Below are 19973 nucleotides of genomic sequence, written 5' to 3' on the forward strand. Positions count from 1 at the left end.
AAGCAACACGCGGTGGAGGAGTTTTCTAATTCCACCAGTGCCTGGGGCAGAAGGGTTGGAAGTTAAAACCCCAACCACACTGTCAATTATTTATAACTCATTGCATAAATTATTATGTTTAAATTGGCTGCCTAGTAAACAGTATATAGTTTTGCACCACAGAGGTTAGGTCATTCTAAATTAATCTATCCTTGTTTTGATGAGAGAGGGGGAAGGGAGGGAGAGGAAAAGAGAGAGGGAGAGGAAGAGAGATAGAGAGGGAGAGGGAGAAAGGAGGGAGAGAGAGAGAGAGAGCAGGGAAGGGAGAGACAGTTAGGTTTCCTCATTGGACCCTTTGGGTCATAGTGAGGCATATGAGCTGGGGGAGGGGAGGGTTCCAGATGACACTGGGATGTTTTTCCTTGGGGGATCCAAGAAGCACTCTATTACTCAGAGCGAAATCTAAAGTGTTTACACTGCCTCAGCAGCCACTGATGTGCTGGCCAGTCTCTTTTCAGAGCTCACCTCCCATACACTATAGCTGTGCTGGCTCCCCAGTAGTTCCCTTCCAGGGCCTTTGCCTGGGCTCTTTCCTCTGCCACGAACACTCAGTTTCCATATTTTATCATGTCTTTGCCTCCTGGGAGAGTCTGCTCGGGATTTACATTCTCAGGAAGCTATGTCATGGCCACTCAGTGAAAGTGGCAATGACTTACTTATGTCTCACAGGAGCACTCTATTAATTTTTTAAAATTAATCTATTTATTTTATATACCAGCCACAGCCTTCCCCCACCCTCTTCTCCAAGTCCCTTTCTGCCATTACCCCTCCTACCCCCAATCCCCTTCTCTCCCATCACTATCCAGGAAAAGGCAGGTCTCCAATGAGCATCAATAAAACATGGTAATATCAAGCTGCAGTAAGACTAAGCAACTCCCCATATATTAAGACTGGGCAAGGAAACCCAGTATGAGGAATAGGGTCCCAAAAGCCAGCAAAAGAGTCAGAGGCAGCCCTGGTTCCCACTGTTTGGAGTCGCATAAGAGGGCCAAGCTACACAACTGTCACATATATGCAGGGTGCCTAGGTGAGTCCCATGGAGACTCCCTGGTTGTCAGTTCAGTCTTTGCGACCCTATATATTAGTTAATTGAGGCCCCTCTGTTGTCCTTGACCCCTCTGCCTTCACAGTAGCATTCCTGATCTCTCTGATTCTGCCTCACCCTTCCGGAAGAAATGTTCAGTTGTTGAACACCACACAGTTCTCATTTATTCTGTTCTTATTATTTGCTTTCCTGCCTATCATGGTCTCTCCACAAAGGGATGGATGCTGGTTGTTTTATTTGCTGTTTTATCTCACCTCCTGTTGCATCACAGGCACTATGTGAATGACGGTTAAACAGAAAAATGAATGTTCAGATAGCCTCTGTGAGAACATGTGGAAGGAAGAACCATGAGGGCGGTGAAAGACTGAACATCTTGAAAAGCAGATATAGAGAGTGTTTTAGAGTTCTGTCTGTCTGTCTGTCTCAATCAGAGCTCATCATTCTCTTCCTAGTTCCTTTCTGCACCCGTTTTGCTATTGCAGTCACATATCAGGGTCTGGTCTTTGACTCTTTTCTCGTTCACTATACCAACAAACCAGAGCCAATGTCTTTATGATTTTATCTTAGTAATAGTCTTTGTTTTGGTTCTGAGGTTTGAACACATGGCCTTGGGCATGGTAGGCAAGTACTCTGTCACAAAAGTGCACCCCAACCCTTTCTTGACCATTTAAAATTTGTTTATTTATTTTATATGTGCGAGTGTTTTGAGAGCATGAATGTATGTGTACCACACGCTTGCACAGTGCCCATGGAGGTCAGAAGAGGACATCAGATCCCTGGAACTTGAGTTGCAGATGGCTGTGAGATACCATGTGGATCCTAGGAATGGAACCTGGGTCCTCTGCAAGAGGAGTCAGTGCTCGTAACCATTGAGCCATTTCTGCAGGTTTCTTTCCTAACCATTCTTGAAGGATTGTTCTTCAAGAACACTTTCTCTACTGGAGCTCAAAATTCCTCTCCATCTTCTATTTGAATCGTTTTGGCTGAATAGAAAAAAATCCTTGGCTCTCAGCTCATTTCCTTGTGACTACTTTTGAATAAGATGTTGGTCTAAAAATATCCAATGTTAACATAAATTTCTATTCTTTATCTGTAACTTGGACTTTCTTCTAGATATACAAGGGGCTTCTGCACCCATCTTATTCTTTATTCCATTAGTCTCTTCTTCAATTAGCTTTGTTAGTCTTTATCATTTATTTCTTTTTAGAGAGTCTTATGTAGTCTCATCTAACCTTGAACGTAGCTGGCGATGACCATGAATTTCTGATTATTCTGTCTCAAGAAGGTAGCAAGCTCCTCACCTGGCCTGTTTCCTGTGCAGTGTTCTTACTAGACTAAGTCTAGGATGGACGTCTTTGTTTACAGGCATGCAGTATGTTCTTTCAATGCAGCCCCAACTTTGATAATGTTATGATTTGGCTCCTAGATGTCCTCCAAAGGTTCCTTTGTTGAACACTTTGCTCCCAGCTGGAGAAGCTGCTGAGAATAATAGGAGGTAGGGCCTAGTGAGAGAATGTGAGATTGTAGGGACATGGACCTTGAAAGAGGCTTTTGTACCTCACCACAGTAACCATGGACTGAAAGCTCTGAAACCATGAGCAAAACCAGTTCTTGCTTCTTCATGAGTCTCCTTGAATGCTTTGTCACAGTTTCAGAAAGCTGGCTAACATACCCCTGCTATCCAGGGGTAAGAGTGTCTCCACTCAGAAGATCCAGTGCTCATGTTATCTCAAGGTGGTATACTGAGAGCTGGCCCTGGAACATGATCCCTAACTCTGTGAATTATCTATTATCTGTCTACTCCAGTCTCCAACCCTGCTGTATTGCCCTGTCACCCTTCAACAGCATATCAGGGTTTTCAGCATTAATGTCTGGATCCTACCCTCAAGGCCAGGTTTCTGGCCTTCTGTCTCCTCACTGTTCTGTGCTTTCAAATGTACAAATCTAACCCAAGGGACTGATGCATTGTCCCTTTGCTTATCATACTTCAAATATACTTCTTCTGCCTTAGTGTGTTTAAACAGTACCCTGCCCTACAGCCCTCCCCTCTGAGAACACCTTGCCTTGATCTGTCTGAAGAGACAGCCTCATCCTCCTTTCAATTCCCAGAAGACCTTTAACTGTGTGGGAGAGTGAAGATCAAACTCTGCCTAGACAGTTGTGTTCCTGTGTGTTTCAGACAGAGTTCTGCAGCTAACAGGCAACAGGTATAACTCTTGGAACCCAGTGGTCCTGGAGTTTCTCCTGCACAGCCCAAGTTCTACCATTAGCACAACGTGAAGGCAATAGCTCCAGTTACTATGATTCTTGGCTTAGTTTGGCAGCACAGGAAGAGGATCAGATTAATGCATCTTAGTGCCAAAGCTTTGCCATTCTGCCTGCGAGATGTATTAGTTACATCTAACTAATTGTTGTGAGCAAATGCCTCAGAAAAGTAATATAAGGAAGAGTGCATTTTGGTTTATGATGTGAGAGGATTCAATTCATGGTGGAGGCGTGGCCACAGGGACATGAGGTGGCTGGTCCCATTTGCATTCACACTAGAAGCAGTGAGCAGCTAATCCCAGTGGCCAGCTTGTGCATAGGTCACACATGGCCCATTGAGCTTGTAATCAACTATCCTACCATGCTGGGGGATGACGGTGAGCTCTCTTGCTGTCTCCCCACTCCTCTTCTTCCTTTAAGCTGTCCCAAAGTTCTTTGTGTCAGCTTTCCCCAGTACGTGATATACACGTGACACTAAATACAATGAACTCACAGTGTGTTCAGTGTTTCATTAATGTCTGAAATTACTGAGTAAATGCAGTCACTCTGGCTCATTACAAGTTTACATCCACATTATAGAGAAACTGGAAGTCAGGAAAGTTGAAGGACAGAAGGGAAGAAGCTTTTATGCCACCTCCCCCAAATCCTTAGGACTTCTACCTTTTCTTTGAAGATTTTCTCTAGATTATCATGTCTTCGTTGCTGTTTTCACTTTCTGCTTATAGTCTGTGTACACTGCTGTCTCTTCTTCTTTGGGAGACTATTTTCATTGTTAAACTTTCTAGAAGGCATTGTTTTAAGAACATGCCCACAATATGTCCATATAGGTCTACCACAGCTCACTTTATGCCGTTGCAATTTGATACCTCCTATCAGGAGTCATGGCCTGTCATAGATCAATCTGGTCACCTGCTCTCAGTGTACTGTGTCTCCATCTTATTAGCTGTTGGGTGATGATAATGAGAAATTATGGAGAGAATTGGGGAAAGAGTGCTGAGCTTAAACTAGATGCTCTTCCAACATCGGTGGCCTGGGACGGGAACTCTGTGGGAAAGGTGGAGTGTTGGCCGTCACCCTGCCACTGTTCCCTGGTTGCAGGCTACCCTTCATGCAGGTGGACTCGGTCCAGCGCTGGATGGAGGACCTGAAGCTCATGACGGAGTGTGAGTGCATGTGCGTGTTGCAGGCAAAGCCCATCAGCTTGGAGGAAGACACACAAGGTGACCTTATCCTAGCAGGGGCTCCTGGCCCAGGAGATCCACTACAGCTGCTCCTGAAGCGGGGCTGGGTCATCAGCACAGAGCTTCGCAGGATCGGGCAGAAGCTGGCCCAGGACCGCTGGGCGCGTGTGCACAGTATGAGTGTGCGTCTGACATGCCATGCGCGCTCCATGGTCAGCGAGTACAGCACCATCAGCAGGACCTCCTCACAGGAAATGGGCCAGGTCAGCCATGCCAAGATAGGGCTAGTGGGTGCTGGGTGGGGGGAAGCCTTCCTGTATTCTGGGGTCTGAACCTTTCCTGGCTAGTGGTTTCCGTTGTCTTGTAATAAAGTAGAGAAGGATAGTGAGGACATTTAATGGATATAGACTTGTGCAAGGCATTGTGGCAGGTGTTTTCTCTCCACAAATGTCTCTAATCCAGACGCCCACTGTGAGCAGAAAGAGCTCTAGAACAGGATGCGTGGCTTCAATGATCAGTCTGTGTTATGTGACGTTGGCAAGTCACTTGACTCCCCCTTGCTCTAGTGCTTTCTCTCAGTGACTACAGCAATATTTGTCCCGCGAGGACGACTGACTAATACATGTAAAGCACGCCACGCAGCTGACTGAAAAGATTAGTATTATCATGCCCGTTTTATGGTTGAGGGGGTGAACTCAGAGGCTGAGTCACTTGTCCCACGTTAATCAGGGGATGACGTGGAGGAGGGCCAGACCCAGCAGTTTTGATTCCAAATGCATTCGAATCTTCCCACAGTCAAAAGTAAACCACTGAACTCCCACCTCCCTATTGGGATTTCTCTCTCTCCTTTCTTTCTTTATCTTTCACCTTCAACTTCTTCCTTCACTGTAGGCAGCAGGTGTTGGTTCCTTCTTTAAACCCAGCTTAAGTGCCTCTTCCTCCCCAAGGCTTCGCAGATCTCACAGTCTAACTAATTGTCTGCTTCCTTTTCTTACTCTCTCAGTGCATCCAGCCTTGGCCTCTTTGGCTACCCATGCCCCAGGTCACAGTGCATTCTGGGTTCTGTGCCTGTTTCCCTCACTTTCAGGCCACAGAGGACCCAGCACAGCAGCTGGTCCCCAATGGAATGACATGATCTTTTCTGGTTACAGGCGGAGAAACTACTCATGGAGAAATGTTCTGAGCTCTCGGCGGTCACTGAGAGGTAAGTGTGCCTGGGCTGCGTAGCCTGCTGGCCCCCTGGCTCTGGGAGGAAGGGTATCTTCTCAGGGGGTTCCACTAGTTGGTAGTAGGCTGGATTTTTTTCCCCTAGGCATTCCCAGAAACCTCAAAGGACAGACTATCTTGAAGTCAGTGTAGTGATACATTGTGTGTAATTGCAGTGCTTAGAAGGCAGAAGCAGGAGGATTGCTCCAAGTCCAGCGTGGTTTACCTAGTTAACTCCAGGCCAGCAAGGACTGTATAGTAGAAACAAAAAGTAAAATAAAATAATAAAAGGCTCCCACGAGGTTTTTGTCCCATATTCAGAGCCTGGGGAAAGGGAAAGTTAGGAGAAAGCCTTGGGCGTTAGTGGAAAGCTGTTTGGGGTAAGCTGACAACGGGAGAAGGTTTCCTTTAAAGTTGGAGGGCCCCCATGGCCTGTAAAGTGAAGGCAAGATCCCAGGTCAGGTGAAAGGTGAACTCTCACCTCCACACACATGCGCAGAGACAGAGATGTCCACAGACACTCACTCACTGTCACACAGACATATAAACACACACTCATAAGATCACAGAATTCTGCCCACAGTCTCTTGCCCCTATATCATACCATAAACATACATGAGTTCACACTCAGGTGCACACATACCACTTAGCTTCATATGGACTCACTTTGAGTGTGTGTTGACATGTTCCTTTACCCTTCATGCCTCAAATCTGGATTTTGGCATCTGTGGGAAGCTGGAGAGTCTTCCCTTCTTCTGGGCAGGAGATTTTCAGCCCATGAGATGGAGGTCAATCTAATCCCCTCTAGTTTTTCTGTTTGGGAGGAAATCTTTGAGGAAGCTTCTTCTTCTTTTTTTTTTTTAAAATCATATTGTGGCAGCAATTTTTTGTTTTTCTTGTTAAAATAAGTTTTAAACTGAAATAGAAACATTTGTCTTTCTACATCCCTTTCCTTCCTCAGTGCCTCTCATGACTCCCATTCTGAACTTAATAGTATCTTTTACATAATATATGCATGTGTGTTTGTGTACATATGTGCATGCACAAATATAAATAAGTCCAACTTTCTGAGTCCATTTTTCTTGGAGGTGTATATGTGGTGTCAAGGCTGACCTACTCTGGATTGGACAGTTGATAAGAACCTTATCCCAGGAAGAGGCCAACACTTCTCTGCTAGTCATTGTTGCCTGTGGCTCTTTGTCTAGGGGTGGGATCTCCATGCTCCCCCTTCCGTGTTAGCATATCTATTGGTATTGCCATCCTTTCTATCTTGTTAATGATGGACATCGATTCTTCCAAGCTATAGCGAGAGCAGTAGTGGTGCACTGTGCTCTAGCTACCTTCTCCAAAGCTAGTGCCCCTCCACCTCAGGCGCTGCTGAGACCAGACGATTGGTCCCACCCATTGATAGCTCACCATCCCAGGGAGAACCCAGAGGTCTGACTTTGCCACCTTCTGGTGTTAGCACTTCCCAGTAGCAGGGAATGTGATGGTTCCAGCCCTTCTCCGTAGAGCAAGAGACCAGGGAACAAATCAAGCTGGCAGATATCATCTCTTATTCTCTTGGAACTGCGTCTTCCATCTCGTCTATTCTGCACATACACCATGCCTCGAGAAAGTCCAGGTCTGTCCTAGCTACTGCTGCGGTCCAACCAAGGACCCCTTCCAGTGGCCCACTCTGCGATTCTTCCTCCCAGGTGCCTCCAGGTGGAGAATGAGCATGTTCTGAAGTCAATGAAGGCCTGCGTGAGTGAGACCCTGAGCACGCTGGGCCAGCACTTTGGCCAGCTACTGGAGCTGGCTCTGACGCGGGAAGTGCAGGTCAGTGTGGCCTGGGAGACGGAGGACATGGTGGGGTCATCAGGGAGGGGGCACTGAGTAACTCAGCCAGGCTGAGAAAATGCAAAATGGCCTTTCCTGAGAGACATCCTCTTCAGATCACCAGTGTCCATGCCAGCATCTGGATGGAGGCTGTCAGGGTTCAGCTGGGGTTTCCAGAATATCTAACCCAACTCGGTAGTTTCCGAATGTGAGAACTGGAGTCCAGGAAAGAAAGATTTAGCCAAAGTCACACAAGGTAGTGCCAGGGCCTGGTGTATCTTCCGGTACTGTTTCCAGCACCCTGAATCATTTCTGCTAAGCTATTCACAGCACACAGGGGGCCCTTCTTATCCTGAAGAACTTAAGCTACCTGCAGGAGACAGGCCATTCTTTTGAAGTCCTGGCCGCAGAGAGGACTCTGGAAGGGTCATCCTGTTTCTAGGCAGGCTCATGCTTGTTTCCGGGAGGAGGGTGTGGCGCCCTCTGTAGTCTGTCAGATGTCACAGCACAGTGTATGTGGAGGCTCTTCACTTCTGCTCTCTACTTCGTCCGTGAGGCGAAACTTTCTCAAGAACAGAAGTAAGAAGAAGTACAGAGCAGGTGGAAAGCCTGTGAGCTAAATGCACATCATTTCCCTGTCCCTGCTTTGGTATTCCGGAAGCTCTCCCAGCGCCAGGCCCCTTAAGGTTTTCATTAGGAAGCTATTTACATGTTATTTATAGTCCGGGAATACTGTGCCACATACTTACCATTCTTTCCCACCACCAAATAAAAGCCTCCCATAAATAATAAACGTCTGATTTTCTCCATACTGGCCTCTCTGATGAGCTCAGAGATTCCTCTCTTCTTTTCCTGTGTGTGTCCCATTTTGCACGGGACCGAGGCTCTTCTGGCCTGATTCTCCTGCAAGTCCCGCCTTGGCCCATGCCTCTACACCTGTGCCAGTGTGACTGGCCCTAAGTGCTCTCACCAAGTCAGCTGCAGAAGGGTCCTCAAAGGCTAGCCACCCTGGCCTTGGAATCTGAAATAAAGAAACAGAGGGTCTCAATGCTGAGGGGCTGGCACTCTGAGACCCCAGAACACTGGAGTTCTGGAGATTGGGGCTCAGGCACCCTAAGTCAATGAATCAGTGTTAGCAATGACATAGAGGAGGAAGGGTGGTCACTTTAGTGTTCATGTTCCAAACTGAATCATTATACATGACTGTCCATGTTGGTAAGAAAATCTAATGGCGTGATGGACGGAAGTATTGATGTCTGGAAAAGACCTAAAACCCTGGGGACCCATCTCAGCAGAGGAATTGCTAAGCAAGGGTACAGTGTCTCTTTCTAACAGGGTGCTGTAAGGTAGGGCTGCTCCTGCTTTTAGCTGATAGAGTCATGGGAAAGGCCAGGATTCTTTGGAGGCTTGGACCATGCGTCTGACTTCCTAGGCCAAACTTCATGCCACTTGTCCCTCATTCTGAGTTTATTCTGGGTAGAGCTCCTGACCCCATATTCCCAAGCTTCTGGCTAGCTGCCGCTCACTGGGAGGTGTGACTGTCCAGGTTTCTGATGGCTGGCCTGGCAGGTGACCATGGTCAGCAGCTCTTCTGTTATTGTTGAATCCTCAGTCAGGGGTGACAAGGTCTGTCTTGATGTTTCTGTGCATTTATTTTCCTCCTGGTAACTTCCTTTCTTGGTGTTTTCCTCAATGTCATTTCCTAGGATGCTAGGGGAGCCTATTATGCCCAGAACTTGTATATGCAGGAACCGGTGTCCTGTCTTAAATAAAATAAAACCTCTTTATTTGCACAGGAATAACTATGATGCCCACTCTGCTTTGCAGATCTTCCTGAGGACCCATTGTTTGGTACCACTCAGACTCAGGATGGGCTTTCTATCCTCCTTAAGCCTCTTTGCAAACGTTTTCACAGAGCTGCTCAGATATTATCCTCTTACATTCACAAGACTCTTGGCTACTTGTAGAATAAGCTTTGACTTGTTTTGTCCATGTATTTCTAAGGCACACATGTCTTGATGATTTGAACAATATATGGTGGAGAAAGTCGAGTAGTTTATTTCAAACTGGTAGGGTTACAGTAGAAAGCTAAGAGTCTGTTTACTTATACTGGGATCCTGATGTTTCACAGCATGCAGTTGGGAGATATTTTCTTGGCACTATGGAGTTATGCTGGATAGAAAGTGGGAGTCATCTCTCTAAAATCACATATGAATAAAACAGTGAAGCAATGCAAACAAGGGTGATAATGATATGATATTATGTCATATTGCCCTGACTCATCCTGGAATATAATTAAGCCCAGTACTGGGCCCTATATCAGTTATTGACAATATCCGTGTTTGCAAAAAGCCTGACAAAAAGCACCTTAAAGGAAGAGGACTTGTTTTGGCCCCTGGTTGGACAGGAAGGCAGGCAGGGTTCACAGGGGCTGGAACATGCAGCTGGAACACCTCACATCTGAGACGAGGGGAGCAGAGTGCAGAGAACGCTGATGCTCAGCTGGCTTATCCTCCACCCCTTTATTTGTCCTGGGATTCCAGCCTACTGGATTGTACCACTCACAGTCAGGGGACCTTCCATTCGTGTTAAGCATTTCTGAAAGTATTTTCACAGGCATGCTTAGAGGTGTACATCCTGGGTGATTCCAAATCTAGTCACTAGACGGTGACTATCAGCATCCACTCAGGGGAAGCTCCCAGAACGGAGGGAAGTGCTGTCAATGGAGATTGTGAAGAATACTTGGAGGGGGCAGAAGGTGCTCAATCTAGAAGTGGACACTCAAATCCACAAAGGGAAATGTACCAGGGTCATTGGATTTCACCTCCAGGGTATCCCATATGGAGTAGTGAGGCTTCCCAGTAATGTGAGGGGCTGTCTTAGGAAAGTTCTATCCCTAAGGTGGACTGGCAATGCCTGGAGGACTGAGGCAGCAGAGGGGAGATGGGCTGAATGTCTTATAAGTTCCTTCTCTCTCAATAAGCTGTAAATCCCTGAATGTGGGTATTATGGAGTGGAGATAGTAGATAAGTATAGGGTTTGGAACCAAGTCAGGGTTCAAATCCTGACTGCTCCTAACACATTATGCAGACGTGTGCACATTACTTAATCTTATTGACCCTTGTTTTCTTTGCTGCTACAATAGGTTGAGTTACAATAAATGAAATAACACATGGTAATTGGTGACACTCTCTGGATTGTATATTATCAACTAGAAATATGCTCTACCTTAAAAACAGTAATTTTGATAACTGGAGTGTTATAATTTCATAATTGTGTACTTATATTATTTTAACTATTTTGTAAGGATGATATTTCTTAGTCTGGTGGCAGATGGAGCAGAGGGAAGCCAGCTGTCTGTGGGACACCCTTAACCTTCCTGAAGCTATTGCCCTGAATAAAAATCCCTGCTCCATGGTGGGTTCTTTTGGGATCATAGCCAACAATCTGTTTGCTTTTAGGAGGCTCAGATGCCATTCATAATGCCATGGCCATGAAATCATGTGTAGATTCCTTGACACTTGGGTCTAAAATTTGCTTCTGATTCTCTTTGACACGCTCTGATTTTTCTCAGCCATGTTGCCCATATAGGTAAAGCAAGACTGCAGTGAGATTAAATGGCAACACAGAGATAATCCAAGTGCACTTGTCAAAGAAGTCCAGGCTTGCCTTATTTATATGTATTCATGTATGTATGTATGTATGAATGTATGTGTGTATATATATGTATATATATATATTATGTATATATAACTCACTAGGAGAAAAGGCAAACGGAAAACAAACTTCACTTTCACTGCTTATCCCGACCAGGAGAGTTTTCTTCCAGTTTGCTTGTGGGGAGTATATTCACTACTCAATGCTGTGAAAAACTCCAGTGAAGAGCAACTTGAGGGAAGAAGTTGTTTGACTTCGGGTTTGTAGGTTGGTCCGTCATGGTACGGCAGCAGGAATGTGTGTGAGGTCACACCTCATTTGCAGCCAAGATGCAGACAGATAGGTGCTCGTGTTCCCCTTTTTATTCACCCTGGGATTCAAGCCCTTACAATGATGCTGCTCACCTTAAGATGGGTTTTCCAGCTCAGCTGACTGAATCTACAAATCACAAGCATGACCAGAGGTATGTCTCCTGGGTGATTCTAGCACCTGCCAAGGTGACTACCAATGTTAACCATCATAGGCAGAGTCTGGTTCTTCATAACTACAGTCCAGATTATCTCTGCAGTCATGGGGAGGGGGTTTGGAGAAATATCTACTTGTGCTGGTTCATCCCTAATATAACCTCAGTGCCCAGAGACTTAGTACCTTAGACTCGGTGTTACCTTACTACTATACTCCACTCCAAGAAGATTGAAGCTGGCCAATTCTCAGTCCTGAGGGCAGAAAACCCAGACATCATTCTGTCCTTAGATTCCATCCCTAGGGCATTCAGAGGCCTTAAACATACATCACAGCTGAGGAAAAGAGAATACAGTCTTGGATGTGACCTGGACAGGATGACAGTCCGAGTGTGTATTTCAGTTGTCCACAGCCACAAGCATGTATGAACACATACCTGCCAGGGGAAGAGAGCCATTGCAGATTAATGTACTGCTGTATTTACCATATATGGGAGAAAAATGTCCCTGTTTTCACAGAAGGACATTTGGACATTCCTCGTTTCTGAAAAATCAGGAATTTTACAAGTATTTTACATGGATCTGCTAGGTATGTGTTTGTCCCTGTCCTGAGTGGTGGAATCTCTTCAGTTCTAGCTCCCTCTGGACAATGTGCTCCTGACAGCCCAGGCTGTATTGGCTCCTTCAGGTGACTTGCACTGGTGAGTGTCGAACCACTTAGGATACACTGCCTTGCTCAGGTTCCCAGGAGACTTGCAAGCACATAGCATCTGAAGAAAATCTATTTCTAGATCTCCTCTTTTCATTTGTCTTCTTTCCCAGGGATGCATGTGGTTTTGTTAGTGCTTGCACTACTTCCAGAGGAAGAACATCCCAGATACTCTGCCCTCCAAAAACCTGGGTGGAGGTGGGAAATCAAGCAAAGGGGACACCTCCATCCAGGAATCATAAAGCCCTTGGGCCGTCATGATTAGTCCCATAGATTTTGCCCTTGTGTTGAGAGAGGCATTAGACATTGTGTATTTCTCCAGTGTGGGTTTTCTGATCGGATAGATGGAAGAATGTGTGATCTGTTGGGGACCAGGATGGGTTGTGGGAATTTCCAGTTATTTTGTCTTTCCCGTCTATTTTATTCTGGAATAGTGTACGGTTCTTGGATCAGAATGAAGAGATTATTGGTAGAATGTATCAACTCTTATAAATGGCTGCTTTAAAGTACATACTTAAATGAAAGCAGTTCCCTTCAGCCATTTTTCATAATCATCCCTAGACTGTGGCATTAACTGGAAAGAAAAGTGTCATAGAAGAGCCAAAGACTCTAAATGATGCAGATTATTCTGGATGTAACTGGATTGTTTTTGAGATTTTTTTCACAGATTTTTAAAAAAGCAATTAAAGCCTTTTGTTGAAATATTTATACTAGGAATAAAAATATCTAATGCTTAAAATTAATTACTAGCAGCTGGACTAATTCCATTTATAATGTATATATTTTTTCACATACCCATTCCATCAAGATATGTTTACAACAAAATTTTGGTTTGTAAGATTTGTAGTTATCAAAATTTGTTCCATGTTTGCCAGCTGTACTGGTGATGATTGTGATGTCAATCTACCAGGAAAAATGTGGGTTTGTTTTTTTGTGACACTTGGAAGCTTCTAGTAAAGGTATATAAAATAAAGTGTCAAAATATCAATGATAAGTATCATAAGAGTAATCAATAAAACACTTTAAAATTTAAATTCAATACCTTAAGGAAAATTTTGGGAGGAAAGTACAGTGGGGATATAAATTTGATGATGAGAAGTTACAAAAATGTTAAAGAAATGTTTTTCACATATTTTAAATGATGTTAGGTTGTTTTGATATTCAAATTACAGTCACTACATCTGAATGACTGATGCAGGGATTTTATTTTTATGTCAATACAGATAATATATAGGAAATTGCATAATACTATGCTGAAAAATTTTAGCTATCAAAATAAAAATATGCAAAATCACAGACACAAATAGAATTAAGTCATGATGGTTGCTGCCCCTGCTTCTCACTTGAAGATCCTTTGGACTTGGATCCCCCGGCTCCTACAGAGAATTTCCATCTGGTTCCTACTCTTTCTGCACCAAGGCACCTTCTTGCCAGATCCTTGGCACCTTTGATCCATGAGAGCTAGCTAGCTCTGGAGCCAGACACTGCTTGCAGCGCCATTGTTTGATACGTTTGAACAGTGGTGTTTCTTTCTGCTGTACCGTTATTTTTCAGCAGCAGTCTGGGTCCCTAGTTCTCTTTCTTCCTGCTAGTACACTAACACTCCGAAAGAGGCCCTATAGAATTCTGAGCCTCCACTCTTCTTTTCATACAGGTCTCTTTATACGGCCTCCAGATCTGGGCAGCTTTTCTCACATACCGTGGGTTTCTGGCACATTCTTTTGTTTTGTTGTGTGTAGCATTTTCTTCTAGACTTAGGGATATTTTTCTTCTTGAGGGGAATGAAATCATCCAAGTTTTGGGTCTCACATATTATCTTCATTTACCTTCCTAAGTGGGGTATTCTCAGCTAAAAGACATTTTCTCCCTGATCAACAGTTAATCCAATGCTGGGTTGTTGATACTTTGTCCAGGTTCTGTCCAGTGTGTCCACTCTGTGCTATCTCCCCAGAATCATGCATTTCTCCAGTGTGTATTCTAGGACATGAGTGGTTTCCTTTTCCCACTTCTCAGAAATTTCATCAGGGCATTTGTCCATTCACCCTTTGGGGTATCCATGCCGATCTTTGTGACATGTCCCTGTGTTTCACAACCTTGTTGAAGAATAAAAGCAAACTCTAATAATAGTTTTCATTATATTTCATGATCATAAGTGTAAGTGATTTAGCTGAGTGACTATTGTTTCCTGTCCTTCAAGGAGATGCTATCCAGCTGGCTGATTGATGACCTTCAGTGAGTTTCTGTCACATGTATGTGTGCCTTAAGTCTGTTCTCAGGGGGAGTGTAGATAGGGATTCTTCAGGAGACTTTTTCTGGGTTCTCAAATGTCTTACATGCCATTCTAGGGCTTCCAAAGGACTATCCAAAGAAGCCTGGGTTGACTGCTCAAGGCTTCTTATGAACTTATCTTGGAAGTTCTGGGACATCACTACTGCCAGTCACTGGCTCTATGGGGCAAGCAAGGCATTAAATTCAAAGGAAGGGTGATTAGAATGCAGACTTTTTTGAGAGGAATAGATTGGAGTCTATAGCTCTCTTTAATCCACTATGCCCTGACCATCTGTCTCGGTTTGATGTAACTCCTTGGCTTACTTTATCCAACTGCATGCTTTCCAGCTAGAGCTCCAGGAAAAGTCTCACAATGTTTTCCTTGATTCTTTTGAGAAATGCGTTTTAGCCACCTTGGTTTCTCTTGCTTCTGCTAGATTTCACTGATGCTCATTGATTCTTTCTGATTGAGAAACAACTGAAAGACACTGTACTTTCTGGTGCCTTGTTTAGGACTGATGGATGTTATAAATCCTTTCTCCTTCACACCCCTTTCTCTTGTTCTTAAAGACATTGTTATTATTCTTGTTGTTTCAGAAAAACAAGAATATGTGGTCTGTTGTTTAAGAAAGTACTTGTCACTTACCTTGTAAGTCTGTCTTGTTTTATTTTGTTTACAGCCTTTGACCCTTCTTATGATCTAGAGTGAAGCATCTTTTTGAAATGTCTCCAGTGTAGATGGAAGTTTTTGTCCTGCCTGGTCATGCACCCATTTAATACCAAAGAAACACACAGAGGCTTATATTGTTTATAAACTGTTTAGTCTATTAGCTCAGGCTTATTATTAACTAGCTCTTACAACTTAAATTAACCCATAATTCTTATCTATGTTTAGCCATGTGGGTTGGTATCTTTTCTCAGTAAGGCATTCTTATCTTGCTTCCTCTGCATCTAGTTGGTGACTGTGTCACTGTCTTTCTTCTTCCCAAAATTCTCTTAGTCTGGTTACCTTGTCTATAATTCCTGCCTGACTACTAGCCAATAAGCATTTTATTAAACCAATACATGTGACAAATCTTTATAGTGTATAAAAACATTATCCTACAGTGCTCAAGTTTCTCTTTGATTTCCTAAAACAAAACAAAATAAAACAAGAAACAAAAAAAAAACCCCAAAATTATGACAAGCAAACCCTCCAAAAATTAACTTTTAGAAATGTGTATGTATCAGTTACCAAAATTGATAGGCTTTTCCTGGGAATACAGGCAGGAAGTTGACCGTGATGTAGAAAGCTGTTTTAAGTCTGATGAAGAAGGGATTGAGTAGGAGGAGAGACCTAGGGATTGAACACAGAGGCATTAGTTGGGGGAGACCTCCATACTATAGACATGCTGGAAAAATCTCACCTTGAAGTAGTTCAGGGGAAGTGTGGCTTCGGCAAGAGCATGACGGAAAAGCCTGGGATCAGCAAAGGGCTCTGGGTCAGCTCTGCCTCTTTCACCAGGTGGGAGCCTGGTGAGTTCACGGATTGTTAGATGATGGTGGAGGCCAGGACACAGTAAATATTGTGAGTGGGATTGAAAGGCACACTTGCATTGGCTTCTGGATTTTCTAGTCTAAGTGAGGTCATGTGCACATTAGTAATGGGACCGTTAACCTTCAATGCAGAAATACAGACTCATAGGGAGTATTTGTTACTTTTTGTGGTTATGACAAAATATTTGACAACAGCAACTTTAAAAGGGAAGGGTTTATTTTGGGTTACTGTTGAAAGAGGGGTGTAGTCCATCATGATGGGGAAAGCACAACAGTAGCAGGAACAGAGGCAGTTGTCACACTGTGTCTGTCCTCAGTCAGGAAGAAGACAGGAATGTTGATACTCAGCTCATTTCTTTTTATTCATTCTGGGCCCCTGGCTCATAGGATGGCCCCCACTTCCCTCCTCCGTTAAACTTTTCTAGAAACACTCATAGATGCACGCAGAGGTGTGTTTCCACAGTGATGTAAACTCTGGTCAGGTTGGCCACAAGTATTAGCTATCACAATAGTTTTGTGAACCATGACCTAGACAGTTATGTGTTTTTCAGGTTCCTCAAATGTGGAACAAGAGTCGAATTAAAGACTGACATTGTAATGTTCAGAGCTTTATGGATTCTTCAGGAGACTTAGATCTGTTTTTCCAAATTCATGCTGTGGAAAAGTATGCTTACAACTTTTCTTTGTCCCCGAGATATGTCTGGGGTGTAATTACTGTATATATGTGTTTAGACATTAACATAAAATTATTCTCAGACATAAATGGTCTAATATTAGCAGTTGATTGCAGAAGACATTGGGCTTGAATTGTTTAATTTAATGCTAATTTGCTTCAAGTGCAAACACTCATCAGGAACATTAGGTAATTATCATTTAGGTACATGACCATAATATATGAAGTCTACATTTCCATTTGAGTTATTTTGCTACTCATGGCTGTAACATGAATAATAAAAACCCAGAGACAGATATAGGGGTTAAAGCTGAAGATCAGAGAAGCAGAGCAGTAAGCCGCTAGAGATACCTTTTACCTCTACCAATGCTCAGACTAAAGGGGCAATCCCCAGACTTCACTGTGTCTCCACCAAACCTCAGACTCCATACTCTAGTGAGTTCCTATCTCTTCCTAATTATATTTCTCTCTCCACCCGGTCATATCACTCCTGTCTACCTCCCTAGTGCTAGGATTAAAGGTGTGTGACTTCCAAACACTGAGATCAAAGGTGTGAGCCACCACCACCTGGACCTGTTTCTGGGTCAATCTTGTGTATTTCAGTGTAGCCTTGAACTCATAGAGATCTGTCTGCCTCTGCTTCCCAATTCAGGGATTAAAGGTATGTGTCACCACCAGTGGCCTCTAGTGGTATAGCTTTTCTCTCTGGTCTTCAGGCAAGCTTTATTTATTAAAATACAAATAAAATATTACCACATTTCCCTTTCTGTCTAAAATAAAAAAGAAGGCTATAACTAGTGTAAGAAAAAAATATATATATATCAAATACAATAGCTATATACAATATATACAGGCAATAAGTAAGCCAACAATGTCTAGTGCATTTGCGTTTTACAAATTCAGAGAAAATACTTGATTATATATCCTATCTTGGTGATTCCAAAATCTTGTACCTAATTGACTTTCTGTCTTAACTTGCATTACCATCCAAAACTATCTTTTACTATATCTCAACCTTATACACTTTACACCTCTTTAGTGAGTTTCTTTTCTGCATCTGGCAAACAAGGTAAACAATAACTATCTAGTCTTAATCTCCCTCAGAGACCCAAGAAGGAAATAACATTAACTGAGTAAGCAGAAAGTGAGAGCAAGCCACTTCCAAAAAATGCAAGAAATGACAAAAACAGTTGACTCCCTGGACAGTCACCCAAGGTTCCTCTGCAAAGGAACGTTGCATCCATCTTTGGTCTACAGGTCTAGCATATCCAACAGACTTTTCTGTGAAGCGGGATATTCTGAAGGGCTGTCCCTCCTTCTCTTGATAATGTTTGGTGGTCTCTTTTTTTTGTGCATCCTGCTTGTGTGATAGCATACTGTCAGCAGTCAAGGCAAGGGCATTTTCTTGCCCAGTGGCTTACTTTTGCAACAAAGAAAATAAATTCAATGTAGAGTTTTTTTGATGCCCACCATCTTCTCAGAAGTATATTGGTTCTGCAAGGAGCACACATGTCTCTGTTGAAGGAGGAGCAGCAGGCTGCGTCCTGCCACCTGGCTAGTTTTACTGGAAATAATTACAGAGAAACTGTATTCTTTTTTTTAATCTCTGGATATTTAATGAATAAGAAGCATAATAAACAATAGTCCACAGAATCCGCAAGGAAAGTGTGCAGGAACTGATAACCAAGTTGTAGGATGGCACTGGATTTTATGGTTTTACCTCTTCCCTATTTTTTTAATTTATTTATTTATTAAGGATTTCTGCCTCCTCCCCGCAACCGCCTCCCATTTCCCTCCCCCTCCCCCAATCAAGTCACCCTCCCTCATCTGCTCGAAGAGCAATCAGGGTTCCCTGACCTGTGGGAAGCCCAAGGACCGCCCACCTCTATCCAGGTCTCCTAAGGTGAGCATCCAAACTGCCTAGGCTCCCCCAAAGCCAGTACGTGCAGTAGGATCAAAAACCCACTGCGATTGTTCTTGAGTTCTCAGTATTCCTCATTGTCCTCTATGTTCAGCTAGTCCGGATTTATCCCATGCTTTTTCAGACCCAGGCCAGCTGGCCTTGGTGAGTTCCCGATAGAACATCCCCATTGTCTCAGTGTGTGGGTGCACCCCTCGCGGTCCTGAGTTCCTTGCTCGTGCTCCGTCTCCTTCTGCTCCTGATTTGGACCTTGAGATTTCTGTCCCGTGCTCCTCTGTCTCTGTCTCCTTTCATCGCCTGATGAAGGTTAATATTCATGAGGATGCCTAGGTGTTTGTCTTTGGGTTCACCTTCTTACTTAGCTTCTCTAGGAACATGCATTATAAGCCCAATGTCCTTTATTTATGGCTAGAAACCAAATATGAGTGAGTACATCCCATGTTCCTCTTTTTGGGTCTGACTTATCTCACTCAGGATAGTGTTTTCTATTTCCATCCATTTGTATGCAAAATTCAAGAAGTCCTTGTTTTTTACTGCTGAGTAATACTCTAATATGTATATATTCCATACTTTGTTCATCCATTCTTCCGTTGAAGGGCATCTAGGTTGTTTCCACGTTCTGGCTATTACAAACAATGCTGCCATGAACATAGTTGAGCATATACTTTTGTTGTATGATAGGGCATCTCTTGGGTATATTCCCAAGAGTGGTATTGCTGGATCCAGGGGTAGGTTGATTCCGAATTTCCTGAGAAACCGAAACACTGCTTTCCAGAGTGGTTGCACAAGTTTGCATTCCCACCAGCAATGGGTGAGTGTCCCCCTTTCTCCACAACCATTCCAGCAAAGGCTATCATTGGTGTTTTTTATTTTAGCCATTCTGACAGGTGTAAGATGGTATCTTAAAGTTGTCTTGATTTGCATTTCCCTGATCACTAGGGAAGTTGAGCATGACCTTAAGTGTCTTTTGGCAATTTGAAGTGTATTCTTTTGAACACTGCCTGGCCCATTAGTTTCAGCCTCTTATTGGCTAGCTCTTACATATTGATCTAACCCATTTCTAATAATCTGTGTAGCCCACGAAGTGGCTTACCAGGGAAGATCTTAACCTGTGGCTGTGTCGGGTGGGAGAATCATGGTGACTGCCTGACTCAGCTTCTTTCTCCCAGCATTTTGTTCTGTTTTCTCCAC

General features: G+C 43.7%; 1 protein-coding gene across 2 annotated transcripts in view; it reads left to right on the forward strand.

Annotated features, from left to right (window-relative positions):
• Positions 1-19973, forward strand: part of Insc (INSC spindle orientation adaptor protein) — a 114907-nt gene that overhangs the window by 44070 nt on the left and 50864 nt on the right. For both annotated transcript variants that reach the window (XM_075974833.1, XM_075974834.1), the window contains exons 3-5: positions 4448-4793; positions 5682-5734; positions 7434-7557. In XM_075974833.1, coding sequence (XP_075830948.1) covers positions 4448-4793; positions 5682-5734; positions 7434-7557 — 523 coding nt within the window. The remainder of the gene's footprint in view (positions 1-4447; positions 4794-5681; positions 5735-7433; positions 7558-19973) is intronic.

Source organism: Microtus pennsylvanicus, chromosome 5 (assembly GCF_037038515.1).
Source record: "Microtus pennsylvanicus isolate mMicPen1 chromosome 5, mMicPen1.hap1, whole genome shotgun sequence".
NCBI classification, from domain to species: Eukaryota; Metazoa; Chordata; class Mammalia; order Rodentia; family Cricetidae; genus Microtus; species Microtus pennsylvanicus.